This window comes from Panthera tigris, chromosome B3, assembly GCF_018350195.1.
Source record: "Panthera tigris isolate Pti1 chromosome B3, P.tigris_Pti1_mat1.1, whole genome shotgun sequence".
Taxonomy (NCBI): domain Eukaryota; kingdom Metazoa; phylum Chordata; class Mammalia; order Carnivora; family Felidae; genus Panthera; species Panthera tigris.
In genome coordinates, this window is record NC_056665.1 from 109841486 (window position 1) to 109865902 (window position 24417).

General features: G+C 42.0%; 1 protein-coding gene across 3 annotated transcripts in view; it reads left to right on the forward strand.

Annotated features, from left to right (window-relative positions):
* The window catches only part of SYNE2 (spectrin repeat containing nuclear envelope protein 2), a 283558-nt gene that overhangs the window by 183439 nt on the left and 75702 nt on the right, over positions 1 to 24417 (forward strand). For all 3 annotated transcript variants that reach the window (XM_042989863.1, XM_042989864.1, XM_042989865.1), the window contains 16 exons: positions 2115 to 2297; positions 3544 to 3672; positions 4184 to 4305; positions 4449 to 4590; positions 6064 to 6195; positions 7802 to 7954; positions 8080 to 8289; positions 9888 to 9989; positions 10873 to 10992; positions 11160 to 11360; positions 13668 to 13841; positions 15156 to 15287; positions 18811 to 19007; positions 19942 to 20074; positions 22272 to 22454; positions 22870 to 23016. In XM_042989863.1, the coding sequence (XP_042845797.1) occupies positions 2115 to 2297; positions 3544 to 3672; positions 4184 to 4305; positions 4449 to 4590; positions 6064 to 6195; positions 7802 to 7954; positions 8080 to 8289; positions 9888 to 9989; positions 10873 to 10992; positions 11160 to 11360; positions 13668 to 13841; positions 15156 to 15287; positions 18811 to 19007; positions 19942 to 20074; positions 22272 to 22454; positions 22870 to 23016 (2460 nt within the window). The remainder of the gene's footprint in view (positions 1 to 2114; positions 2298 to 3543; positions 3673 to 4183; positions 4306 to 4448; positions 4591 to 6063; positions 6196 to 7801; positions 7955 to 8079; positions 8290 to 9887; positions 9990 to 10872; positions 10993 to 11159; positions 11361 to 13667; positions 13842 to 15155; positions 15288 to 18810; positions 19008 to 19941; positions 20075 to 22271; positions 22455 to 22869; positions 23017 to 24417) is intronic.

The window sequence follows — 24417 nt, forward strand, 5'->3', positions numbered from 1 at the left end:
GGAGGGTCCCGCTTTGAGTTTGGTGCCAGTAGGATTGGAGCTAATGGTGCTGGCCTGCTGTGAAAAAATAAGCAACATAGGGACCAATACGCAGGTGCCATCTTTGGCTCATTTATATAACACCATGGCATGCGCAACTTAATACTGAAACCTATAAGAAGACTTATAGTAGTCTGTAAAAAACATTAAGTTCCCCGTGGGAGAAGGTCCAAGGAGAGGAACAAACGGATAAGTCGAGAACAAATTATATTTGGTAATTTAATATTTGAGAAGAAATGTTCAGCCTTGATTATTAAAAACATGTGAATCAAAACAGCTATTGTTTTGTTTCTCTGTTATGCCGGCAAAAATTATGTCATCCTGGAAAACTCTGGATCCGCTAATGTCTGATAATTCTGTCTGATTGGCTCAATGTTTTGGGGTCAGCTGTCAGCATATAAAGTGTCCCACCTGGTTTGACCGCGGTTTGTGAGATCGGCCCCGTGTTGGGTCTCTGTGCTGACAGCCTGGAGCCTGCGTGGGATTCTCTCTCTCTCTCTCTCTCTCTCTCTCTCTCTCTCTCTCTCTCTCTGCCCCTCCCCAGCTCATGCTAGCGTGTGCACGTGCTCGCTCGCTCTCCGTCTCTCAAACATTTTTAAAAAGCTAAATGGTGGGCACCTGGGTGGCTCAGTTGGTTAAGCGTCCGACTCTTGATTTCAGCTCAGGTCATGATCTCGTGGTTTGTGAATTCAAGCCCTGCGTCGGGCTCTGCACCGACAGTTGGGAGCCTGCTTAGGATTCTGTCTCTCTCCCTCTCTCTCTGCTCCACTCATTCTCTCGCTCTTGCTTTAAGGAAAAAAAAAAAACCTGAATGGAGGAAAAGAGCACAAAATTATAGTACATTCTCTTTCTAGCCACTCTAAGATCTGTGATTCCATATTGTTTATGCTTAGAAGAGTCTGTACAGGATACAAGTAGTTTGCTTGGATAGAGGAGTTATAAGAATAGATTGTTTGAAAATCTGTTTTAAGGACAGTTTTTCCTAAGTTTCTCTCAAAGAGCTGAACAACTTCTCAGGCACACACCAAGTTTTAGCCCCAGTGATCCCGGGGCTAGAATGTGAGTTTGCATGTTGCTGCCATATGGTATACCAGTCAGTTGACGTGACCGCGTGGGCTCCAGAGCCACAGGAGACAGCAAACTTGATCTGTTGGGAGGAATACAGTGACATTGACTTACAGGGAAACTTACTTCATCTGGCTGATTTATTTTTAGACCTGTGTGTAAATTGGCCAGTGGTATCAATGACTAAGTGTTTTAAGTTCCAAATTATTTCTTCTGTGATCTTCTTCGGATGTTTTGGAAGTTTATTTGACTTGAAAAAGAGGAGGCAAAGATCAAGGGAAAGAACTTTCAAAGACTTCCGTGCAAATTTTGTCTGTTTATTATTATTACTACTCAACACTCGGATTGCAACAGGAAAAGGTTAGGATAGAGGGGAGAAAATGATAGTAGTCGAGCACTGGCCAGAGCGAATGGATTTTAACTCTTAACTCCTCCAAGGGACCCTTAGGAGGTAAGTTCTGTTATTACCCCCATTTTACAGACGACTGAAGGCACACTCGTACAAAGGAAGGTGCCCACGTTTACCCGGCTGCTAAGTGGCAGGGCTGGGATCTGACCTCACAGAGTCTAGTTCCAGTGTCTGTGTTTTTGTTTTTACGTTTATTTGTTTACTTAAGTAATCTACACCCACCACGGGGCTCGAACTCACTACCCTTAAGATCAAGAGTCGCAAGCTCTTCCAACGGAGCCAGCCAGGCGCCCCAGGGTCTGTGTTCTTAACCACTATGCTGTGCTGGATATGTTCAGCTGTATTTTCTAAAGTGATTATGGAGTCACTTAGATTATTGTGGGGAGTGACGTCTGCAAGTTGGGTTGGCTCAGTGGCACCCCTGTCCAAAAGCTCAGGGTTATGTGGAAATCGTCCTTGTTGTTTTCCCAAGGTCCCTTCCAGTCTGTGTTTCCGAGACTTGTTGTGTACGGTAGGTAGAGAGAGTGAATCTGACTCATCGTAGAGTATAATACTTGTTCAAGACCAAAACCTTGAATGATGAAACGATTTTGTTTCCAAGGCCATGCTAACAGAAATCGAGCACAAGGTTGCGTCTCTGCTAGAGAGCTGCAAAGATCGGGGGCCGGGAGACAGTGGGGCCACTCATCAGGAGGCTGAAGCTCTTTCCTTGAAGCTAAAGACTGTGAAGTGCAATTTGGAAAAAGTCCAGATCATGCTTCAGGAGAAATACAGTGAAGACCAGGTAAGACACGGCCACGTATAGACGTGAGTGGGTAGATGATCTGATAGAACCACCAGGAAGGAATTCTGGCAGAGGTGATAAGACAGCCACAGAAGAAATTCTACTACGTAAGAGAGAATGAAGCATCTTCAAACTGTAAGGGAAGGTTGCACTGACTTGTGTTACTGATTCCATTTTGCCCTGCAGTTTTCCTACCTAGGCTCTTGTTAGGGACGGCGTTGGGTTGGTTTGACTGGATTGATGGTTCTCACTGGTAATGAGGTGTGGTGTAAGCCCTGTTCGTAAAAGAAAGATAAGGTTTAAAGGTAATGTGTCACCCCACTTGACTGGAAAATGAAGCGCCAATAGTGAAGGTTAAAATTTTTTTTGAGAAGCTTAAAGTTAGACATCAGAAATAGAAAAACTGTTTCCAGGATACGTTCTGTTATTTACAAATACATATACTGATGGAAGTGTCATGCAGTTGAACTGTTCTCGTGACTTTTAAAAGCATTCTGTATAAATGCAAATGCGTGTCTTATGAGTAGAGCCTTACTATATAAGATTTGCATCTATACTTAGGAGATGGTGGTTCCTACTCAAAGGACTTACATTCACAGAAATAAGATTGGCTGCAGATACACAGACTCTGTGGTTCCCCTTTCATCCTCATATGTCCTCTCTTTTTAAAAAATGTTTTGGACCTATGGGAAATTTGCATTTATAAGCGTTAGTACTATTTCTCTTTTCGGGGTGTGTGTGTGTGTTTTACTTTGTTCTTAAAACAGAGAAGCAATACATTTCCTAGTTTTTAGTAATTCATTGGATGAATTACACTGAGAAAATTAAATGACCACTTCAGGGGCGCCTGGGTGGCTCAGTCGGTCAAGCATCCGACTTTGGCTCGGGTCGTGATCTCACACCCCGTGAGTTCAAGCCCCACGTCGGGCTCTGTGCTGACAGCTCAGAGCCTGGAGCCTGCTTCGGATTCTGTGTCTCCCTCTCTCTCCGGCCCTCCCCTGCTCGCACTCTGTCTCTCTCTCAAAAATAAACAATTAAAAAAATAAATAAAATGACCACTTCATCAAACGTAATGGTTTTTTGAAGTTGTTTTGAAACAGCTGCCTTAAATCATAGTATATACTTGTAATAAATAATGAAACCTAGTCACTTCATATAAAACTTTCCCATTATGCGGTCTCTTTAGTAGAACTAAAATAAAGGGAGTCATTTTTTAAATAGTGTACCATCATAAAATGTTTTGCAGCATTCTGCCACACTAAAGAAACCTTCAGAGCATCAAAATGATCTCCAACCAGATAACCTTTCTGAACTTGAACCTGTTGTAAGTGAAAGGCCACAATTCAGCAGACAAAAAGATTTCCAGCAGCAACAGGTAATTGTAGCCCTTAACAGATATAAGGATAAGAATAAAGGTTTCTGTATGGAATTTCCCTTTGAACTAAGTACCAAACTGCTCCTGGAGGGTGTGTGTGAGTGGTAAGCATTTACTGCAACACCCACCTTGCTTTCGCCTTCTGCAGGTGGGGACACTCTAACTTTGCTATTTTATTGACTTGCATCTTATTTCAAACTAAGTAAATACCTTCAGGGGGACTTACTCTCTAACCGTAACACCTCTTTCCCTATTGTTTCTAAACGTGTTTTGCATATTTTAGGGGACTTTCCATATGTGTAGCATATATTGTAATATTTACTTGATCATTGTGTGAATACTTGAAGTAGGTTTTTGAGAAATAAAAGTTAAGGGGAACAAGCAAGCAAGAAAGGGAAATAGTAGATAATAATTTAGGAAATGGTTCAAAATGAGATGCTCTCAACAGAAGAAACCGTTGGCTGTAATTGGAAAACTTTGACTGGACCATTTGAATCTCATTCAATGATAGGTCCTGGAGTTAAAACCAACGGAACAGAAAGATTTCATCAAATTCGTAGAATTTAATGCTAAGAAAATACGGCCCCAGTTTTGCCAACCTGATAAAGATACAACTCAGAAATCATCTGAGAGGTAAGACATTTTTAGAGTTGGACATTCAGCTATGGTTGGGAGAACTCAGAGCATTTCTTCTTAAATCACTTCTAAAACTCTTACCGAATGCAACCAAAATTATCTGTTGATTATTCTTTTCACCTTTTATTTCCCTTTAAAAGCATTAAGGCATCTAGCCCCGCAAAGGATGCTCCAGACTCGGTCTTGTCAACTCAGGGCCAAAGTGGGGATAAGTGGCAATATTTACGTCACGAACTGTCATCAAAGATCGGGCTACCGCTACCTCAGCTTGTGCAGCCTCAGGTCAGTGGCTGTGACGCACACGGTGTAAATCATAAATAAACATGCGGTGTAAATCATAAATAAACACGTTTGTCTTTGAAAATGCAACAAGCATTTATTAAGTACCCGTATACGTGTTCCGCGTTAGGCGGAAATAAAATCGTTGGTTTTCAGAAAGCGAAGATGCCAAGTGGCTTTTTCATCTGGCCGACCCTTTTTCACCCTCCTGGAAGTCTGCGTGAAGTGCCACTCCTTTGTGCTTTTGTGGCACTCTGAGCTTCCCTAATCACAGCTCTTACGATACTGAGTACCTGTTTATTTGTCTGTATTCCCCATTAAGTGGTATAGGAAGAAAAGACCACGTCTGCCTGGTTCACATTTGAGGGCCTGGCACAGTATCTGAAACATTGTGAAGTCTCAGTTTCAATATGTTGAATGAATAAAGGAATGAATAATATGGTTTGTTTTTTTTTTAAGAAACACTTTTTTAATGTTTTAATTGTTAACTGTTTTAATTGTTTAATGTTTTAATGGCACAATGCTATATTAGCGTCATTCATTCATCAAGATGATTTGGAATCTACAGTGTGCCAGGTACCTGTGTCCCACAAACACGCTGTCTTACTGCCGTCACAATTCTTAATTATACTGGGCCAGCTGCTGCTGGATTTCTCTCTGAGCAGGGAGCCCGTGAGCAGATTAACACTGTTGGTCACAGCTATCGAGCTTCTGCCTTCAACTTTGCACCCAACCTGCCTGGGCAAAGGTTACCGCCTGTTGCCCAGTTCTCCAGTCTGGTGGGAACTTTCCTGTTCTATTCTGCCGAGAACCTTTCCTGGCCTATTGATGTTGAATTAAACTCATTGGCTTTAGTCTTGGTTTCTCCTCATCATACACACTGTAACACGTATATTGTTCTCTTTCCAACCGCAGAACATCATCAGTTCTTTTCCCCAGGCAAAATCTGACACCACCCCACTCTGTTTCTTTGTATTTATTAGTTTTCTAATTTGAAAAGGGAATTAACTCTGAATCTTTCTGTCTTCTAGAGTCACAGCTAATTTTTAATGCTTATTTAGCTTTCCAATAACAGATCAAGATGCAAGTCTGTACCTGGAGGGGACTATTCTAAGAGTTGGCTCTATACCAGGGGTCTACCAATAAATGGGAAGAGAAACCGCTAACCTCATAACATGAATGGCATTGCTACCAAATTGAAACAGTAGTGATTTTACTCTATTTTCAAGTTATGGTTTATCTTGCCTCATTTTGTTATCTCAATAGACCCTCAAGTGTCTAAGTAAAGCTTTTCATGACCTTTCAAAGCTGTCCACAATATTTAAAATTTAAATTTTTCTTACAAGTGACAAGGTAGACAAAAACATTTACCAAGAAAGTAATTTGGAAGATAGCACGTGAAAAAGCATTTTTGCTGTTTAATGTTAACAGCAGCAGGATCTCAAATTGTAATGAGGTTTCTCTTTTTTCATATAGGTTGCCACAAATATGAGTATTCTACCCAGTGTGAGTGTGTATAACTTCAGATACCCAACAACTGAAGAACTGAAAACATATACCACACAGCTTGAAGACCTGCGTCAAGAGGCAAATAATCTTCAGACCCAGGTAGCAGCTTCACATTACATATTTTCCTCACCGCAATATCAAAAAAGAAGGGAAATGTGACATTGTAAATTAGCCATCATTTTTTAAATTGAATAAATGGTAGAATCCATGGTGGAATGGGTCCTAGAATTGCAAGTAGAGTTTATGTCTTGCCAACTCTGATGAATGTGGTAGCACCTGCCGAGACCACCATGTACAAAGATCATTGAACCCAAGTCTAAGATCGGCAGGAACGAGGATCGTTGTTGATTAGTACTGTCTGCAGTGGTGCTCTGTGATTGGAAGGGTAAGGAAGGCGGGGAGTATTGACAAAATTTCCAACCTTGACTAAGCTGAATGCTGAAACGGTGTGCTGGGTAATGTTAAGTATCAACCAGAGAAGACCATAGGAAATAGAATCTAAATTGGGGTGATTGCTAGCTTTCACATGCTTCTAAATATCTTGTACCTGGTCAAGAATTCAGAGTGTTCATTGGTAAAGAAAAAGAGGTGGCTCCAACAGCTTATGCTAAAATATAAGGATACCTTGTGGCTCCCAAACTCACTAGGACACAATCGCACAACCCTAGGTGCCTCCCTTGAAGTTGTACATCTAAGGATGGCCTTAATTCTCACAATCAGCCCATATATAACACTTCTAATTTCCACCCCCACTCCACAGCCCATCCATATCTTTTTTTTATTGAGATGCAACTGACATATTAGCTTCAGGTGTCCACCATAATGATTCAATATTTGTATATTTTGTGAAATGATCACCACAATGAATCTAACATGCATCACCACATACAGTTATAAAAATGTTTTTCCTGAAATGAGAACTTGTAAGATCTACTCTCTTGACAACTTTCAAATATGTAACACAGTATTTATTAACTGTAGTTACCATGCCGTGCCTACCATCTATCTTTAAGATACTGTACCTCTTCCCAATCATCCCTTTCAAATGTCTTCTTTTCCTTCTCCAGGCTGTACTTGATTCCATTAACCCACTTTCTCCTACCTTACAATGTGGGAGGCAGGGAGCCGTGGGAAGAGGGATAGTATGCTTTCCTTGGGACGAGACTCCCACATGGATGGCCCCGCTAAGGAAGTCCTTCATCTTGTTATTTACCTTTTAATTCCATTTCAATGGTTACTCACTACCAAGCGTTGAGTTTCTTAAACTTGTTTTTCTCAGACTTAACATCTTAATTATATTTGTTTATTCTTCTACCTGATTCACAAAGTGTTCAAAACAACCAATTATAAAAGAGTATAACGTAGGGGCGCCTGGGTGGCTCAGTCGGTTAAGCGTCCAACTTCAGCTCAGGTCACGATCTCGCGGTCCGTGAGTTCGAGCCCCGCGTCGGGCTCTGGGCTGATGGCTCAGAGCCTGGAGCCTGCTTCCAATTCTGTGTCTCCCTCTCTCTCTGCTCCTCCCCTGTTCATGCTTTGTCTCTCTCTCTCTCTCTGTCTCAAAAATATATAAACGTTAAAAAAAAAAATTAAAAAAAAAAAAAAAGTATAACGTAAATTGTAAACCATAACAAAACCAGGGAAAATGGAGGCTTAGGAAGGCAAGGAATCCTAATATTTATTTTTTTCTTTTTTCCTCTCGATTCAGGAAAACATGACAGAAGAAACATACATAAATTTGGATAAAAAATTATTTGAACTATTTCTGACCCTCAGTCAGTGCCTTGCCAGCGTGGAGGAGATGCTGCAGACACCTGGGCTCTTCAGAGAGGATGTCTGTGCTCGGCAGGCGCACTACGAGGTAAGGAATTTCCAATAAGCCCATGTGTTGGCCGTTGCTGCAAACAGCCCGCTGTTTAAGCCAGAGCTGAAGCCTCTTAAAGTCAGAGTCTATTCACTGTGTCTTTCCTTCTCACCTCTTCGCAGACACTGGCTCTCGAGTTGAAAAAACTTTACTTAGCTATGGGTGATAAGAAGGATGATCTTTTGAAAGCCATGACTTGGTCTGGGAAGAACGCCGACTTGTTCCATGAATGTTTTAATAACCTCCAAGTCTACCTGGAGCACACCCAGGCCACAGCTGCCTCTAGGAGCAAGTCCCTAAAAGCTGGCCTCGACTATAACCGCAGTTATCAGGTACAGGGCTAGGCGCTCAGCCTACTTTGGCACTGTTTCATGTTAATTTCTATTCATTCCTATTCCTGGTGGCAGTCATGATTAGGAATTGCTAAGGAAAGTGGTGAGAGTTTCTTTCTGTGAAGGTCTTTAGATTAGTTCGGTGCCTGTGTTTGGAGACCATTTGAAAGCGAGGTCCTTCCCAAAGTTGTGGTATGAATTTGTTAGATCGGGCTAATGAACCGTTTCTTTCCTGTGTTACATTTAGTCATTAATGATTGTCCTAGGGGAGGATTTCTCAGTAACAGGGAGCCATTAAAGTTTTTTTTTTTTAATTTTTTTAATGTTTTTATTTATTTTTGAGAAGAAAGAGACAGAGCATGAGCAAGGGAGGGGTAGAGAGACAGAGGGAGACACAGAATCCGAAGCAGGCTCCAGGCTCTGAGCTATCAGCACAGAGCCTGATGCAGGGATCAAAGTCACAAGCTGTGAGATCATGACGTGAGCCGAAGTCGATCCCTTAACTGACTGAGCCACCCACACACCCCGACCATTAAAGTTTTTGAGCAAAAGAAGGACAATCTGTGTATGTTTCAGGTAGATTCACCTGGCTGTTAACTACTGTGGATTAGAGGACAGACTTGAGGCAAGCAGACAGACAATTCTAGTAGTTTCCTAACTAGAGAAAAAGAAATGAAACACAACACCACTTATGAAGGAGTCTTGCCCGTAAAGTCAAACCTCAATCTGATCACGTAAAATAGACACAAGAGAAGAGCATTGCAGCAGTGTGGGGGGGGGGGGTCAGCCAAATGCAGACCGTGGGAAGCTGTATAGAGTAAAAGACCTGTGTTTTCACCATCCCACGCAAAACCCCAGGAATAAACAAGAGAGATGGTTGGGGAGCCTGCAGATCACAAGAGACTTAACACATGTATTAGTCCCTTGCAACCTGGACCTCATTTAGATTCCAATTCAAACAAACCAAAAGGAAAAATTATAGCTAATTAGAGAAATGTGAACCCTTTCCTATAGCTAATGATACTAGGGAATGGTTGTTGATTTGTAATATTAAAAAAAAATTTTTTTTAACGTTTATTTTTGAGAGAGAGAGGGAGAGAGAAACAGAAAGCTTGCAGGGGAGGGGCAGAGAGAGAGGGAGGCACAGAATCCAAAGCAGGCTCCAAGCTCTGAGCTGTCAGCACAGCCCGACGTGGGGCTCGAACTCCCAAGCTGTAAGATCATGACCTGAGCTGAAGTTGGACGCTTCACCGACTGAGCCACTCAGGCGCCCCAATTTTGTACTGTTTTTAAAGGGAGGAATCTTTATCTTTTAAAAACACATACTGAAACTTACCGTGATGAAATATCTGTGATTTGTTTCAAAATATTCTGAGGGGAAGGAGATTAGATATAGTTAAGAAGGCTCAGGGGAGGGCACAGAGCAGAGATGACCAGTCACAAGTCAATAATCGTTAAAGCTAGGCAATTCCTCTATTTTGGTATATGTTTGGAACTTCTGTTAGCATAAAAATTAAAGGACGGCTAAATTTTTTGTAAGGTATTAAAGGGGCCCGCATGAGATTCTTACTGTTTGTTGCATTTATCTTCCTATACAGAATGAAATAAAGCGATTGTATGATCAACTTACTAAGAATAAAACATCTTTACAACAGTCTTTGAATGAAATTAGTGGCCAGAGTATTGATGAACAGCTTCAGGTAATCAAGTCAAAACAATTACACTGATCTGACCTTGGACCAAAGAGTTTTGTGTAGAAGCTGTGTTTCTGAAGCACTTTCCTTTGGGAGCAGTGGCAAGGCTAGAGTAAACAAATAGAAACGAGAACTCTTTATGTGGACCTTTAAAAATATCTCATAAGTAGTACCTTATGAAGAGTAAATTAAACCGACACAACACCATGGTCACCTATCAACCAGGCAAAAATGGAAGTTTGTGCAGGGTCAGTGAGAGTATTAGGAAATGAGGCCCCCATTCTCTCGGGAGGAGAATTTGTCCAGCTTCTCAGGATCGGTTGGCTATAAATCAGAATTTTACGTGTGAATGTGCTTCCACCCACAGTAGGCTCACTTCATTCATTTATTCAGCAAGTATGAATTGAGGACCTTCTGTGGACAGATAGTGCTATAGGTGTTGCACTTATCCTAAGGAAGGAAGACAAGGGCATAGAGAAACGTGTATATAAATACTCAAGGATGGACCTAGCAGCACTGCTTGAACTAAAAACGCTTCGATAGCCCAGAAGCCATTAAGGGCAGACTCTTAGAAAAGCAGTGTGTGTCCATTTGCAAGGAGTCCGGTATTTGTACTGATTTGTAGAGCAGCTGGTAAGTAAGGAGGCAGCTTGCAGAACGGAGTGATGTGTGCGTTCATTAAGTTTAAGGATGTGCACATGTGCTTCTGGTCCATGCTTCAAACGTGTTGGAGATGAATTTTCCGGGAGAAGCTGGAGGTGAGGGAGGAGAAGTGGGACTTTCATTTTTCCCTTAATTTTTTCTGTACAGTTTCATTCTTTTACAATGAATATGTGCACTTCTCTGGCTTCTGAAAGGGTTTGCTTTTTTGCATTGTCTCTCACTGTAGAAAGCAGATGCGTATACAGTGGAGCTGCAGAACTCCGAGAGCCGAGTGGCAAAACTAAGAGACGAAGGGGAGAGGCTTCGTTTACCTTATGTGTTACTGCAAGAGGTTTACAAATTAGAGGTATGTGTGAGCAGAAAACATTCGGTCAGTGAATCGCTATGATTATAAGCAGTGAGACTTCTTGTTCTTCCAGAAAGAGAGTTCAGGTTTGTTCTCCAAAGAGAGTTTAGCTTTGTTCTCCATCTGGATTATTTTCGTGGTTGATTGAAAACGTTCTTTCTTTTCAGGATGTGCTTGACAGTATGTGGGGAATCTTGAGAGCTCGGTACACAGAACTCAGCAGCCCTTTCATCACTGAGAGCCAGCAAGATGCCTTATTGCAAGGCATGGTGGAACTAGTGGCTATTGGAAAGGAAAAGCTTGCTCATGACCACTTAAAACAACCCAAAAGTAAAGATGCCTTACAGGCTCAAATACAGAATCACAAGGTAAGACGCGTGGGTCAGATTACCTTTTCGTAGACTTTAAGTCTTTCTGACTTAACCATAGAGCATCCATTTTCTTCCTTGGTGAAATATACGTTGTTCATTCATTCATTCATTCATTCACTCTTTGTTTGAACTAACATCAATTAGACGGCTTACTGGATATCAGGAACTCCGCTGACCTCTAAGGATGTGATTGTGAGGGAAAAGAGATATAGTTCCTTACGTTCATGGAGCTTTTGGTTGAAAGAGAGACATTTATGAACAAGTCATTCCAAACAAATTTAAAATTGAGACACATGCTTTCAGAGCATTTAAGAGGGGAAATTGAATTCAGGAGATTAGGGAAGGCTTTCCTGAGAACTGAGGCCAAAAAAATATCTATACCTCAATATGTAAATGTGTATCTAGTGTAATGCTACAATAAATCTTTTAGTTGTCCATTCATTTTATTACACAACAGCCTCATGATCACCACCTAAAGACATGTAGTAATTTAAGTACTGATGCAAAAAAAAAAAAAAATGGGAAAGACCATTTCTGCCTCCAACAAGCTGAACTCTAGGCGTGTGATAAGGAGACCTTGTTCTAAGAAATCCAAAGGTAAATATTCTATAAACAATGGAGGGGGAAAGGAAAAAATAATATTATGGATATCTACAGTGTCAGGATTTGTGCTGGATGCTTTTATAAACCTTCTACATACCCTTTTCAAGGGACTAGGAGAAAGGATTCGCATAAGAAGTTCCTCCAGACAATTAGAAGGGGCAGCTGACTATGCAAATGGAGGAGAACCATGTGAAGCTAAAGATTTCCTGTGTAAAGGTTCTTAAAGTGTTGTTCTGGGAGCTTTTACATACCAGGATCCCAACAGACCCTGTCAACAAATTCCTTGTACTTGGCCATGTTATTGAGTAGAAAATCAAGCCAGAGTGTAGGAACCTCTGGCTGTTCCATGTGTGGGTTTCTTGGGCTCACTCATCTATCCATCCAATTTAGTGTCTTGAAATTAACCGGCCATGTCAGTATCGACCTTTTCGTAAAGTTTCTTAAAACTTGGAGTAACTGGGGGGTGCCTGGGTGGCCAGTCGGTTTTACGTGTCCGACTTTGGCTCAGGTCATGATCTCATGGTTCATGAGTTCGAGCCCCATGTCAGGCTCTGTGCTGACAGCTCAGAGCCTGGAGCCAGCTTCGGATTCTGTATCTCCCTCTCTCTCTGCTCCTCCTTTGCTTACATGTGGTCTCTCTCTCAAAAATAAATAAAGATTTAAAAAAAAAAACAACTCAGAGTAACTGATTTAGAAAGATTTCACTGGAAATTGAAATTGGCTAACACTGGGGCGCCTGGGTGGCTCAGTCGGTTAAGCGTCCGACTTCGGCTCAGGTCATGATCTCACGGTCCATGAGTTCGAGCCCCACGTCGGGCTCTGTGCTGACAGCTCAGAGCCTGGAGCCTGTTTCGGATTCTGTGTCTCCCTCTCTCTCTGACCCTCCCCCATTCATGCTCTGTCTCTCTCTGTCTTAAAAATAAATAAACGTTAAAAAAAAAATTAAAAAAAAAAAAAAAAGAAATTGGCTAACACTGTTTGCCCTTTAACATGGACTGTTTTATGGAAAATGTTACTTAGGAGGATTTTTCTTTATGACTTGTTAAAATGCCATTAGTGTTAAAGACTAATGGGTACACAGTCAATTTTCTTTTTCTTTCCTCTTATGTGTGACTCTGCATGGCCGTCTTGGGATTTAAAAGCAACTACACCTGGGGCGCCTGGGTGGCTCAGTCAGTTAAGCATCCGACCTCAGCTCAGGACATGATCTCACTGTTGGTGGGTTTGAGCCCCACGTTGGGCTCTGTGCTGACAGCTCAGAGCCTGGAGCCTGCTTCAGATTCTGTGTTTCCCTCTCTCTTTGCCCCTCCCCCACTCACACTCTGTCTCTCTCTCTCTTGAAAATAAATGTTAGAAAAAAAAATTAGGGGTGCCTGGGTGGCTCAGTGGGCTAAGCGTCCGACTTCGGCTCCGGTCATGATCTCACAGTTTGTGGGTTTGAGCCCCACGTCGGGCTCTGTGCTGACAGCTCAGAGCCTGGAGCCTGCTTCAGATTCTGTGTCTCCCTCTCTCTCTGCCCCTCCCCAGCTCACACTCTGTCTGTCTGTCTCTCTCTGAAAAATAAACAAGCATTAAAAAAAATTTTTTTAATTAAAAAAAGTAAATAAAAGTAAATACACCTGTATAAAAAGTTGAAGTAACTCAGTTTTTAAGTTTCACGATGTAGAAATAAATAAATAACAAGTCTTGTCCATTGTACAGCTTTTTTTCCAGAAGCTGGTTGCTGACATGCTGTTGGTCCAAACATACTCCAACAGAATGCCTCCTTCTTTACTGCAAAAGAAAGACACATTTTGGGCAGAACAAATACAAGAAATTAAATTACTGGAAGAAAAGTCACACCAACGTGGAATAAAGCTGCAAAGTTTATTGCAGGTACTTGAGATATGTAAACGTTGTGCTTAACCCTGGAATTCTGGACCTTGGACCACCACCTGCTGTTGTCCAGAGGTGTCGAGTTACCATTAAGCAGTAGTTAAATGGGAACTAACACTGAGGAGATGGAAGCCTGTTCTAGTCCTGACTGCTGCTCCTGGAATGAAATAGTTGCTGAGATTCCGCACGCAGGAACGAGGGGATGGCATGTCTTTCCACCTTCTAGGTTTGTGTGCAAATAAACAAAATTGGAAGCGCACTTTGAGATCCAGAAAGAGGTCATTTGGATGAAGTGGTGGTTCAGAAACTGTGCTCCCCAAAGAGGGCAGGTCCGGGTGTTCTGCTGCTGGAGTGGACTCCTGGTAGTCTTAAATCCAAGAAGAAAATTAAGTTTGCATCAAGTTCTTTCTCCGTTTGAAAGTTCTCACCTTTAACTTCTTATACACCGTGGATGTTAGCACTTAAAGGAAGTAACCCAGAAGCAAGGAAATCTTCAACTTTGTAATGTGATCATGTTATGTTAGGCTAATGAAATCAATTTTCTGGTTAGCTTGTCAAATTGATATTTCTAGTAATATTTCATGGTATTTAAAAAAAGAGACCCCCCTGAGCCCAAAGAGTGCCCCTCACAGCCACGTGACCCACTACTTCCGTAGATAAGAGAATCAATAAGGTGGTTCTTTTTCCAGCAGGTAATATTTAGTGTCCGTAAGTCAGCTCTGTTAGCGTGCTGAGGTCCTTGTGGTGAGCTTCTATAGAAATAGAACTGGGACAAGGCAAGACTCAGCCTAAGGAAATAGTACTCTCCTAATGAAGTGTAAGCCCACATTCCTCCAACAGTGGAATTCTGCTTCTAGCAGCATCACAGGGTAATGTTCAGTGGGCTAGGTGTTGGAGCAGAGAGGGTAGAAGCAACCTACTCGGAGCCTCTGCTGAGAAAAGCTTTAAAAGTTAGCCCCTTCCTTTCCAAGTGTGAGAACGGCTCTCTTCCAACTCTGAGGTCTCCACAGAGGTGCAGGCTGAGAGGTGTAACCCTCTCACTTAATCTTGGTCCTTACTCAATTTGATGAGACAAGCATAAAACACTAATGCTAACTGGATTTTTCAAAACCCTGTCCACAAAGGCAACGGAATTGTTTTCCATCGGACCCTGAGTTCTTACGAGAGTAGGTTATATCTCTCAGAAACCCCTGGAATCTGTGCTTGGAGTTCGTATGGTCTCAGTTCGTTTTTATTTCGTATGATCGATTTTGTCATTGGCTGGAACGAATCTAGAAAAGGGCTCCCACTGATATTATGTTCTTGATTCTCTAGAAATGGGAAGAATTTGATGAAAACTATGCATCTCTTGAAAAGGATCTGGAAATTCTTGTATCTACGTTGCCCTCTGTGAGTCTGGTGGAAGAGACAGAGGAAAGATTAGTGGAAAGGATTTCATTTTACCAGGTATTTTGCGCCGTTGAATCCGTCAGAGGCAGCGTCCGTAGCACTTTGCGTTTTCTTTTGTTTTGACTAAATTGCTCGACTTTGAAGTGTTGTTCCTCACACCATGCACTATTAGACTGATATTCAGGGAACCCGTGGATTTGATTTTGAGTCTTTCATTATACTTGAGGCTTGGGGTCGAGGTGCTGGGTACGAGTCCTGCCTCTCACCTGTCAAGCGTGTCAACTTTTTGTCTCTAAGTCTCAGTTTCTTTGTATAGTGTAGGGAATCACGCTAGTTCTCCTACCTGTCTCAGGAAGTGGATGTCAGCGGGTATGGAAATGAGCCAAAGTAGAGAATGAACGTTGTAAACCATGGGCCACTAAACCTATATGTGGTTTTCTTACTTCGGTGAAGCCCTGTTTGGACATAGCCTCTGAGACAGGCGATAATCTGTCACCTGCCACCAGCATTATAAAAAAGACTTCAAACAAAATGTTTTGTGTGTAACATTTAGTGGTATCATCCAAGTCTCTGTGTCCCAAACTTCGATGCCATAGAAAAGACAGAACCCTAGAATAGTTTTCAAGTGGCCTTGAGATCATGACCAACGAGAAAACGAGTTTTAAGTCTTCTCGACAGAAACTTGAAATATTTAGTTTTAACTTTCAAATGTGTTGTCAGCCTCTGAGTTGTGATGCTGGGCGTGGTTATCAAATGCCAACTTCGAAACTTCAAGAGTAGGTTTGTTGCCTGAATAGACCGGATGGAAAATGAAACCCTTGGCAGGACCCTGGCATTCCTCAGTAGCATTTAAGCTCCTATAAGGAACATTTTGCAAAGACACGGACGCTGTAGTCCTGCTGTCTAGATGCCTAGAAAGGTACAGTTGATCTCTTTGCCATCTTGTCCGATTGAGTTTAACTCTAAGATAAATCTGAATCTTCTGGGGGTGGGAAGCTGCTGCTTAATTCTTTGTTAGCCTGGGGATGCAGAAGTAAATCCAAAGAGCTAAGAGAAGGCAGTTGAAAACGGCATTTTAAACCTCATTATGTTAAGGAACTGTTTGTATTAGCCTACCTCTCTCAGGTGGACAAGGGATCATGTCCCTTAAAGTGCAACCTGTGAATCTGTTAAATTTGAGATTTTTAAAAACTGAAATAATTGTCCTAAAACTCTTAAATAGATTCGTCAAACTAAAAGAGAGATATATGGGGGCACCTGGGCGGCTCAGTCGGTCAAGCATCTGACTCTTGATTTCAGCCCAGGTCATGATCCCAGGGTCACGGGATCAAGCCCCTTGGGATTCTCTGTCTCCCTCTGCCGCTCTTCCTGGCGCTCTCTCTCTCTCTCCCTCTCTCTCTCTCTCTCTCTCACACACACACACACACACACACACACGGTTTCTCTCTCTCTCTCTCTCTCTCTCTCTCTCAAAAAAAAAAAAAAAAAAAAGAATAAAAAAGATACCTTGTAAAGCCCATCTCACTTATGGACTTCTTCAGGTCGTTCTCAGTGTTCTGCGTCATGGAGAGATTTGCATGTACTTTGACCGGTGGACATCTGTGGGCCACGGAACATAGCATCTGTGTGGCCTCTGCAGTTGAGCAAACCTCATTTAAATGCTGGCTCGGCACCTCATGTGCTGAGTGACCATTGCAGTCTGACTCCTGTGTATAAAATGGGGTAATTAAAAATTCTCAGGGAGGGGCGCCTGGGTGGCTCAGTCGGTTGGGTGTCCGACTTCAGCTCAGGTCATGATCTCACAGTCCGTGAGTTCAAGCCCCGCGTCGGGCTCTGTGCAGACAGCTCAGAGCCTGGAGCCTGCTTCAGATTCTGTGTCTCCCTCTCTCTCCCTGCCCCCCGCCCCCCCACTGCTGCTCATGCTCTGTCTCTCTCTGTGTCAAAAATAAATAAAAAACATTAAAAAAAAATTATCAGGGATAATCTAAAGATGAAGTGTCTTGGTCTTGTACTGAAGGCTTGGGAAATTAGAGCTCTTTTTTTAATGTTTACTTGTCTTTGAAAGAGAGAGCATCAGTGGGGGAGGGGCAGAGAGAGAGGGAGACGCAGCATCCGAAGCAGGCTCCAGGCTCTGAGCTGTCAGCACCGAGCCTGCCGCGGGGCTCCAACCCACCAACTGTGAGATCATGACCTGCGCCGAAGTCAGATGCTTAACTGACTGAGCCATCCAGGGACCCCAGAAGTTTTTTCTTAAGTTTATTTATTTATTTTGAGAGAAATAGTGAAAGTGGGGGAGGGGTGCAGAGAGAGAGAGATAGAGGGAGAGAGAGAGAGAGACAGAGAGAGAGAGAGACAGAGAGAGAGAGAGAGAGAGAGAATCCCAACCAGGCTTCCCACTGTCAACACAGAGCCCGATGCAGGGCTCGAACTCACGAACTGTGAGATCATGACCTGAGCAGAAATCAAGAGTCAGATGCTTAACCGACTGAGCCACCCAGGTGCCCCAGAACTGTTTTTTGTTTTTTTTAAACAGATGTTTTGGACATTTTATTTTCCCATGCCAACTCAGATGAGAAGAGGGGATTACAAATGAGAGCGGTGGAAAGGGCATTGGAAGTAGAATTCTTTAGTGATTTTTAAAAGGCTTAAGTTAGTTGGAAAAATTATATTTTGATTATAATTTATTTTTGAAGATTAAATTTCAGTAGCTGTCAGGATAAGTGTCAGTAGCTGAACCCAGTGGTGGAAGGTAATTGCCTTTAGACAGAGTTCTCTTCAAGGGGTCGTTGTATTGCTGTTCTAAAGATTTTCTTTTCATGAAGTTGGATTAGTGATGTACTAATTTATTCTTCTAAAGTCCTCTTCCTTTCTCCCTGTTGAATCCTTACACTTAGAAGACTCTAGAAATGAGTTTTTTTCTACTGTTCGGGTCTAAGGGATGATAAATGTTTTCTCATCCCCTTCAAACCTATTTGCAATGTAAAGTTCTAACAGGGGCCAGACGAGAACAGAAATATGGACGCTGACTGGCTCTGTGTTCGGAAGGTGGTGGGGACTGTCGTGGCAGAATGTCAAAGAGACCAAGCCCTTCTAAAGGAAGCCCGGCTGCCCAATTCCAGGCCATCTGTGCCACATCAAGGTGTAGACCCAGGGTGCTAGATTTCCGGTTTTCTCCGAGTCACAGGAAATCCCGATTTCTACGTAAAATATCCTGGTTTTCAAAATAATCTTTAGGTCACACAAAACCTGTCCACAAGTTGAACGTGCCCCGTAGACTGCCAGCTTGTTTTTTACTTGTAGGTGGAGAATTCTCAAGTCTAAAGCCGTGACATTTTGTTTTCTGTCGGTATGTGTAAGTCTATAGAACGGAAGAAATGTGCCGTAGAAATGCATTAGTTGGACAGTCTCGTGATGAAAGGTGATCAGTAAAACGTGAATCACGTTTCTTCAGCCAGACTGCAAGAGTCTTGAGGGTTAGGACTGTGTTCTTGTTTCTTCAGTAGCCTCTACTGAAGTATTTGTCAATAGATGGACTGGCTTCATTTTTAAATAATTCATTCTGTGACTTGACTTTTTGTAGCAAATAAAAAGAAACATTGATGAAAAGCACGCCCGGCTTTACCAGACTCTGAACGAAGGCAGAGAGCTGGTGGCCTCCGTGAGCTGTCCTGAACTAGAGGGCCAGATTGTGAAACTGGAAGAGCAGTGGTTGGCCCTAAACAAAAAAATTGACCATGAACTGCACAGACTACAAACGCTTCTCAAGCATCTGCTCAGGTATGTTTTCTTAGGGATGGGTTGAGGTCAGATTTTCAGGCGGACAAAAACCTCAGAGGATCATGCAGTCGACCAGATTTTACCTGCAGTCTCTCTACTGTAAGGTTTGTCTTCAACAATTTAAGCACTTGGGTCCCTCTTCTGGGCCAGACGCCATCTAGGATCTCTGAGGTTGGTTTGCTAGACTCAAGATGACACGTAATCAGTTCAGTGAAAAGTAAGAATTACGTTATGAAATTGTACATGTGACCTTTATACCACGGTGTTGCTCTTTCCTACTCTTTAAAAAGGTTTTAAATTAAAAAATAATAATCTTAGCTCACAGAATAGTTTGAAAAAGCCTTCAGAGTTCTTCAGAGAATTTTGTTTGTTTAGTGGATCTAATCTTGAACTCCTTGAGGAAGGTAGAGAGCATAGAATGTTTGAATCTCCTCCTCTGTGCCTCTTAGGGACCTGTCTTAGAGAAGTTTAAGAGTTACAAGAAGAGGGGTAGCATTCTGCTCAATATTTTCCTTCGTTTCCTGTAAATATGTTGGAATCTAGCCAATAAGTTTACTGTTATGCAACTTATACAAATGCTGGTTATATTTTTACTATAAACAAATCTGTCAACAACACTTAATGACTAGAAATAATCGCTGTCCTTACCCATGGGTTTATTTTTGTGTAGCTGTAATAAGAAAATGTTTTAGACTTTAAAATGCTCATTTGTTCTAGAATAGTCATAACAGAGTCCTAGAAAATGCCAGGAGTGTCAGATTTGGGCCATGGGATAAAACAGGGTATAATTCTTAAAACATCATGATTTTTTGAATAATAGAGCTGATCAACACAGGAAAACATAAAGTAAAATGAGAAAAAAAATTGCCAATGATGCATATCACCCATAGAGTATGTTTCTAATTTTCTTTCTCTCTCACTTCATTCCTGTTAGTTATAACAGAGATTCAGATCAGTTAACCAAGTGGTTGGAATCTTCTCAGCAAACTCTGAATTACTGGAAGGAACAATCCCTCAATGTGTCTCAGGACTTGGATACAATCAGAAGCAACATAAACAGTTTTTTTGTAAGTTATGATAAAATATCCTCAGATAATTATTGCCAGAAATAAATATCAGGGGAAAATGACCAGGGTCAATGCGATAGTCTCCGTAATCATTTGTGGATAAGGGATAAAATTTAGGGTAATATCATTCTTCAAACTTAGAGCTATTTGTTTATAGTGGTCATTTATATATTTATGATAGGGACACCTGGCTGGCTTAGTCAGTTAAACATCCAGCTCTTGATTTCAGCTCAGGTGGTGATCTCATGATTTGTGAGTTCGAGCCCTGCATCAGGCTCTGTGCTGACAGAGTGGAACCTGCTTGGGATTCTCTCTCTCTACTCTCTCTTTGCCTCTCCCCGGTGTGCATGCTCTCTCTCTCTCCCTCTAAAGTAAATATTTAAAAATAAAATAAAACAATGATAAAGTAGATTTTTATTTGAACCTATAAAATATATATAAAAGTAAAACTTTCTCTGACATGAAGCATGCTTTTTAAATGCAGGAAATAACTCCCCTGCTTTTCCCCCAAAACTTAACAGACTTATTAATTCATAAATGTTAAAGTTAATAGATACATGGTTTTAAATTGTCATATACAGAACTGACATTTCTACTAAAATGTTCTATTGTTTTGAGCTTTTTTTTTTTTTTTGAAGAAAGGAAACTATTACTTTTGTAATATAAATTTATAAAACTTTCTAATGTAAATTCCTTTCCCGTATTCTTTTCTTGTCTATTTTTCTTATTTTATAGCAATGATCACCCACTTTGGTATTAAAATGTAATTATTTAAAAATATGTTTGGGGCGCCTGGGTGGCGCAGTCGGTTAAGCGTCCGACTTCAGCCAGGTCACGATCTCACGGTCCGTGAGTTCGAGCCCCGCGTCAGGCTCTGGGCTGATGGCTCGGAGCCTGGAGCCTGTTTCTGATTCTGTGTCTCCCTCTCTCTCTGCCTCTCCCCCGTTCATGCTCTGTCTCTCTCTGTCCCAAAAATAAATAAAAAACGTTGAAAAAAAAAATTAAAAAAAAAAAAAATACGTTTGAGGGGCGCCTGGGTGGCTCAGTCGGTTAAGCGTCCAACTTCGGCTCAGGTCACGATCTCACGGTCTGTGAGTTCGAACCCCGCGTCGGGCTCTGGGTTGATGGCTCAGAGCCTGGAGCCTGCTTCCGATTCTGTGTCTCCCTCTCTCTCTGCCCCTCCCCCGTTCATGCTCTGTCTCTCTCTGTCTCAAAAATAAATAAACGTTTAAAAAAATTTTCTTTTTAAAATATGTTTGAAAACCCCCACAAATACGAAGGAAAGTTTTCAAATATTTTAGTTAAAAATCAGTTGCATTTAGTTCATTTAATAGGAACTTTGTGTTCTGTTTCTCTTAACGTTGAAATGATAGGTCTTTTTTATTTTATTACTTGATTTTTTTTTAATTTTTAAAAATATTTATTTTTGAGAGAGAGAGAGTGAGATGGAGTGTAAGCAGGGGAGGGGCAGAGAGAGAGGGAGACACAGAATCTGAAGCTGGCTCCACGCTCTGAGCTGTGAGCCCAGAGCCTGTCATGGGGCTCAAACTCATAAACCAGGAGATCATGACCTGAGCCAAGGTCAGACGCTTAACCCACTGAGCCACCCAAGTGCCCCTGATTGGTCTTTTTTAAAAAAAATATTAATCCATTAGATTATAAGCCACTCAAGGGTCAGGAATTCCTTCTGTTTTGTTCCCCACTATTTACCTAATGCCTGGAACAGTGCCTGACACTTAGTAGGAAAAGTGGGTGTGGGTGTGTGTGCATGCACGCGTGCACACACGCACTCGTGAGCACACACATACACACCTATAGATACACACGCAAGCATTAGCAGTTTGAATTGAGTTCATGTACTTAGTTCGGGACTCTAACCAGTTATTCTGACTCTTAGTTATTCTTTGCTGTTTGCAAATTTTTTTTTTCAACGTTTTTTTTTTTTTTTTAATTTTTTATTTTTGGGACAGAGAGAGACAGAGCATGAACGGGGGAGGGGCAGAGAGAGGGAGACACAGAATCGGAAACAGGCTCCAGGCTCCGAGCCATCAGCCCAGAGCCTGACGCGGGGCTCGAACTCACGGACCGTGAGATCGTGACCTGGCTGAAGTCGGACGCTTAACCGACTGCGCCACCCAGGCGCCCCTGCTGTTTGCAAATTTTTAATGTTTCTAAATTTTCACGCTGTTTCCTCTAGGAGTTTTCAAAGGAACTAGATGACAAGTCCTCCTTGAAGACCGCGGTTATAAGTACTGGGAATCAGCTTCTTCACCTGAAAGAAGCCGATACGGCTACCCTGAGAGCTTCTTTAGCACAGTTTGAACAGAAATGGACAGCGCTCATAACTCAACTTCCAGATATTCAAGAAAAACTTCACCAGGTAGGTATTTAAAGACGCAGCATTTAAATTAGCATTCACTTGTTAGCTCACAACTCCTTTAAAATTATTTCTCTGACTCAATAATTTTCATTGACACTATCTATTTTCCTCTGGCACCACTGAATATGGGTCTTAATTACTGGACTCTCCTCCAGTGGGATCTTTCTTACCGGAGAAATCAGGCTTAATTACTTTATTTCCCAGTTTATCTGCCTCACTGTGTTCCTTTATGTGAAGGTCATCGTCATTGTTTTGGGGTCACTTATTCTAAGCTTGAATGCCGGGTTTGTTTTTGTGAGCAACCTGCATAATGATGTAGCAAGACCTTTTATCAAACCAGATACCGTCTTTACTGATGCCCCGATTCATTTTGTCAACTGCAGGTAATTAAATGGAAATCATTTTGTCCTTGCAGCTCCAGATGGAGAAATTGCCATCTCGTAAAGCAATCACAGAAATGATTAGCTGGATGAACGATGTGGAACATCAGACCGCAGATGAAGACTGTGAGCATTCTCTGAGTTCCGCATCTCAAGTTAAAAACCTTCTTCAGAAGTACAAGGTAATTATACGAAAAGAGCCACGAGCTTGCTCGTTAACTAAGAAGGCAAGACAGTCGGAAGGGAAATACCAAAGAGACCGGTGTGGTGTGCTTTAGAAGAACTGATTCTAGGCGTGGGGAATGGGATATTGGATGATTCTAGACAGACGTTAGTATACTTTTTCTATTCTGCCTCGTTTTGTTTGGGAGCTCCTATCACCACAGGACAGAATTTAAGCTTTTAACTTGCCCTGGCCCCTCTTTACTTCTCCAGCCTCATCTGTTCGTTCCCCGGTATAGATCCTGGACTCTGCCTCACCCGAATGAACCCGCTGCATCTGGTGTTCTCCCGGCTTCTGCTTTTGAAAATTTTTTTTTTTTTAACATTTATTTATTTTTGAGACAGAGAGAGACAGAGCATGAATGGGGGAGGGTCAGAGAGAGAGAGAGGGAGACACAGAATCTGAAACAGGTTCCAGGCTCTGAGCTGTCAGCACAGAGCCCGACACGGGGCTCAAACTCACGAACCGTGAGATCATGACCTGAGCCGAAGTCGGAGGCTTAACCGACTGAGCCACCCAGGTGCCCCGGCTTCTGCTTTTGTACATGCTACACCTTCAACCTGGAATTCTAGTGCCCCACTTGTGGCCGTAGAAATGCTCTTAGTTCATCTTTCAAAACTCTCAAGTATCTCCTGATTTGGAAATCTACTCCTGACTCTCCCAGCCAGTCGAGTTCACTTTCTAGGATTAGGCGTCTCCAGGGTGTGATAATTATTTGCTTACTTGCCTGTCTCCTTCTTGAGAGCGGGGCCAATCCTTCACCTCCCTGAAACAGCACACCTAGCCCAGGACCTGGCATCCAACAGGTGTTAAGTAAATGTCCTTTGCGTAAGAGAATGCATAAGGAAAAGTTGATACCTTTCTACAAATACATATAAATGTGGCCTTCTCTGTGATATTTAACTTCAGATAGATTTAACTCACACTTAATAAGCCACACACATTTATTGTGTACCAGGTAATGTGTTCACCACTAGGAACTCAGGAGATCAATGAAATCTCTGGTCTTTGCTTTCAAAGACCTCACAGGCTGATGGATGTAGCTTCTGGTAGGCAGAGGACAAATACTTTGGTCACGAAGCATGATGTCAGCAAGGATTTTACTTTTATATACTAGCACATCCTAACTTTGGGGAGTAGTAGAATCTTTGGAGGGTCCACATGCATATATTCTTCTACGCTCTTGTAACCTAGCATATACCACATAGTTTTTCCCCTGATGCCTCCAGAGGGGTGTTAGGACTTACAAGGATAAGCTTAATAAGTATCCAGCTTGACAGGAACATGCTTGGCCCTGGGTGTTTTTAGGCTTGCTACGGAACAGAGAAGCTACCTAAGCTGGCAAAGTTCCTTAATGTCC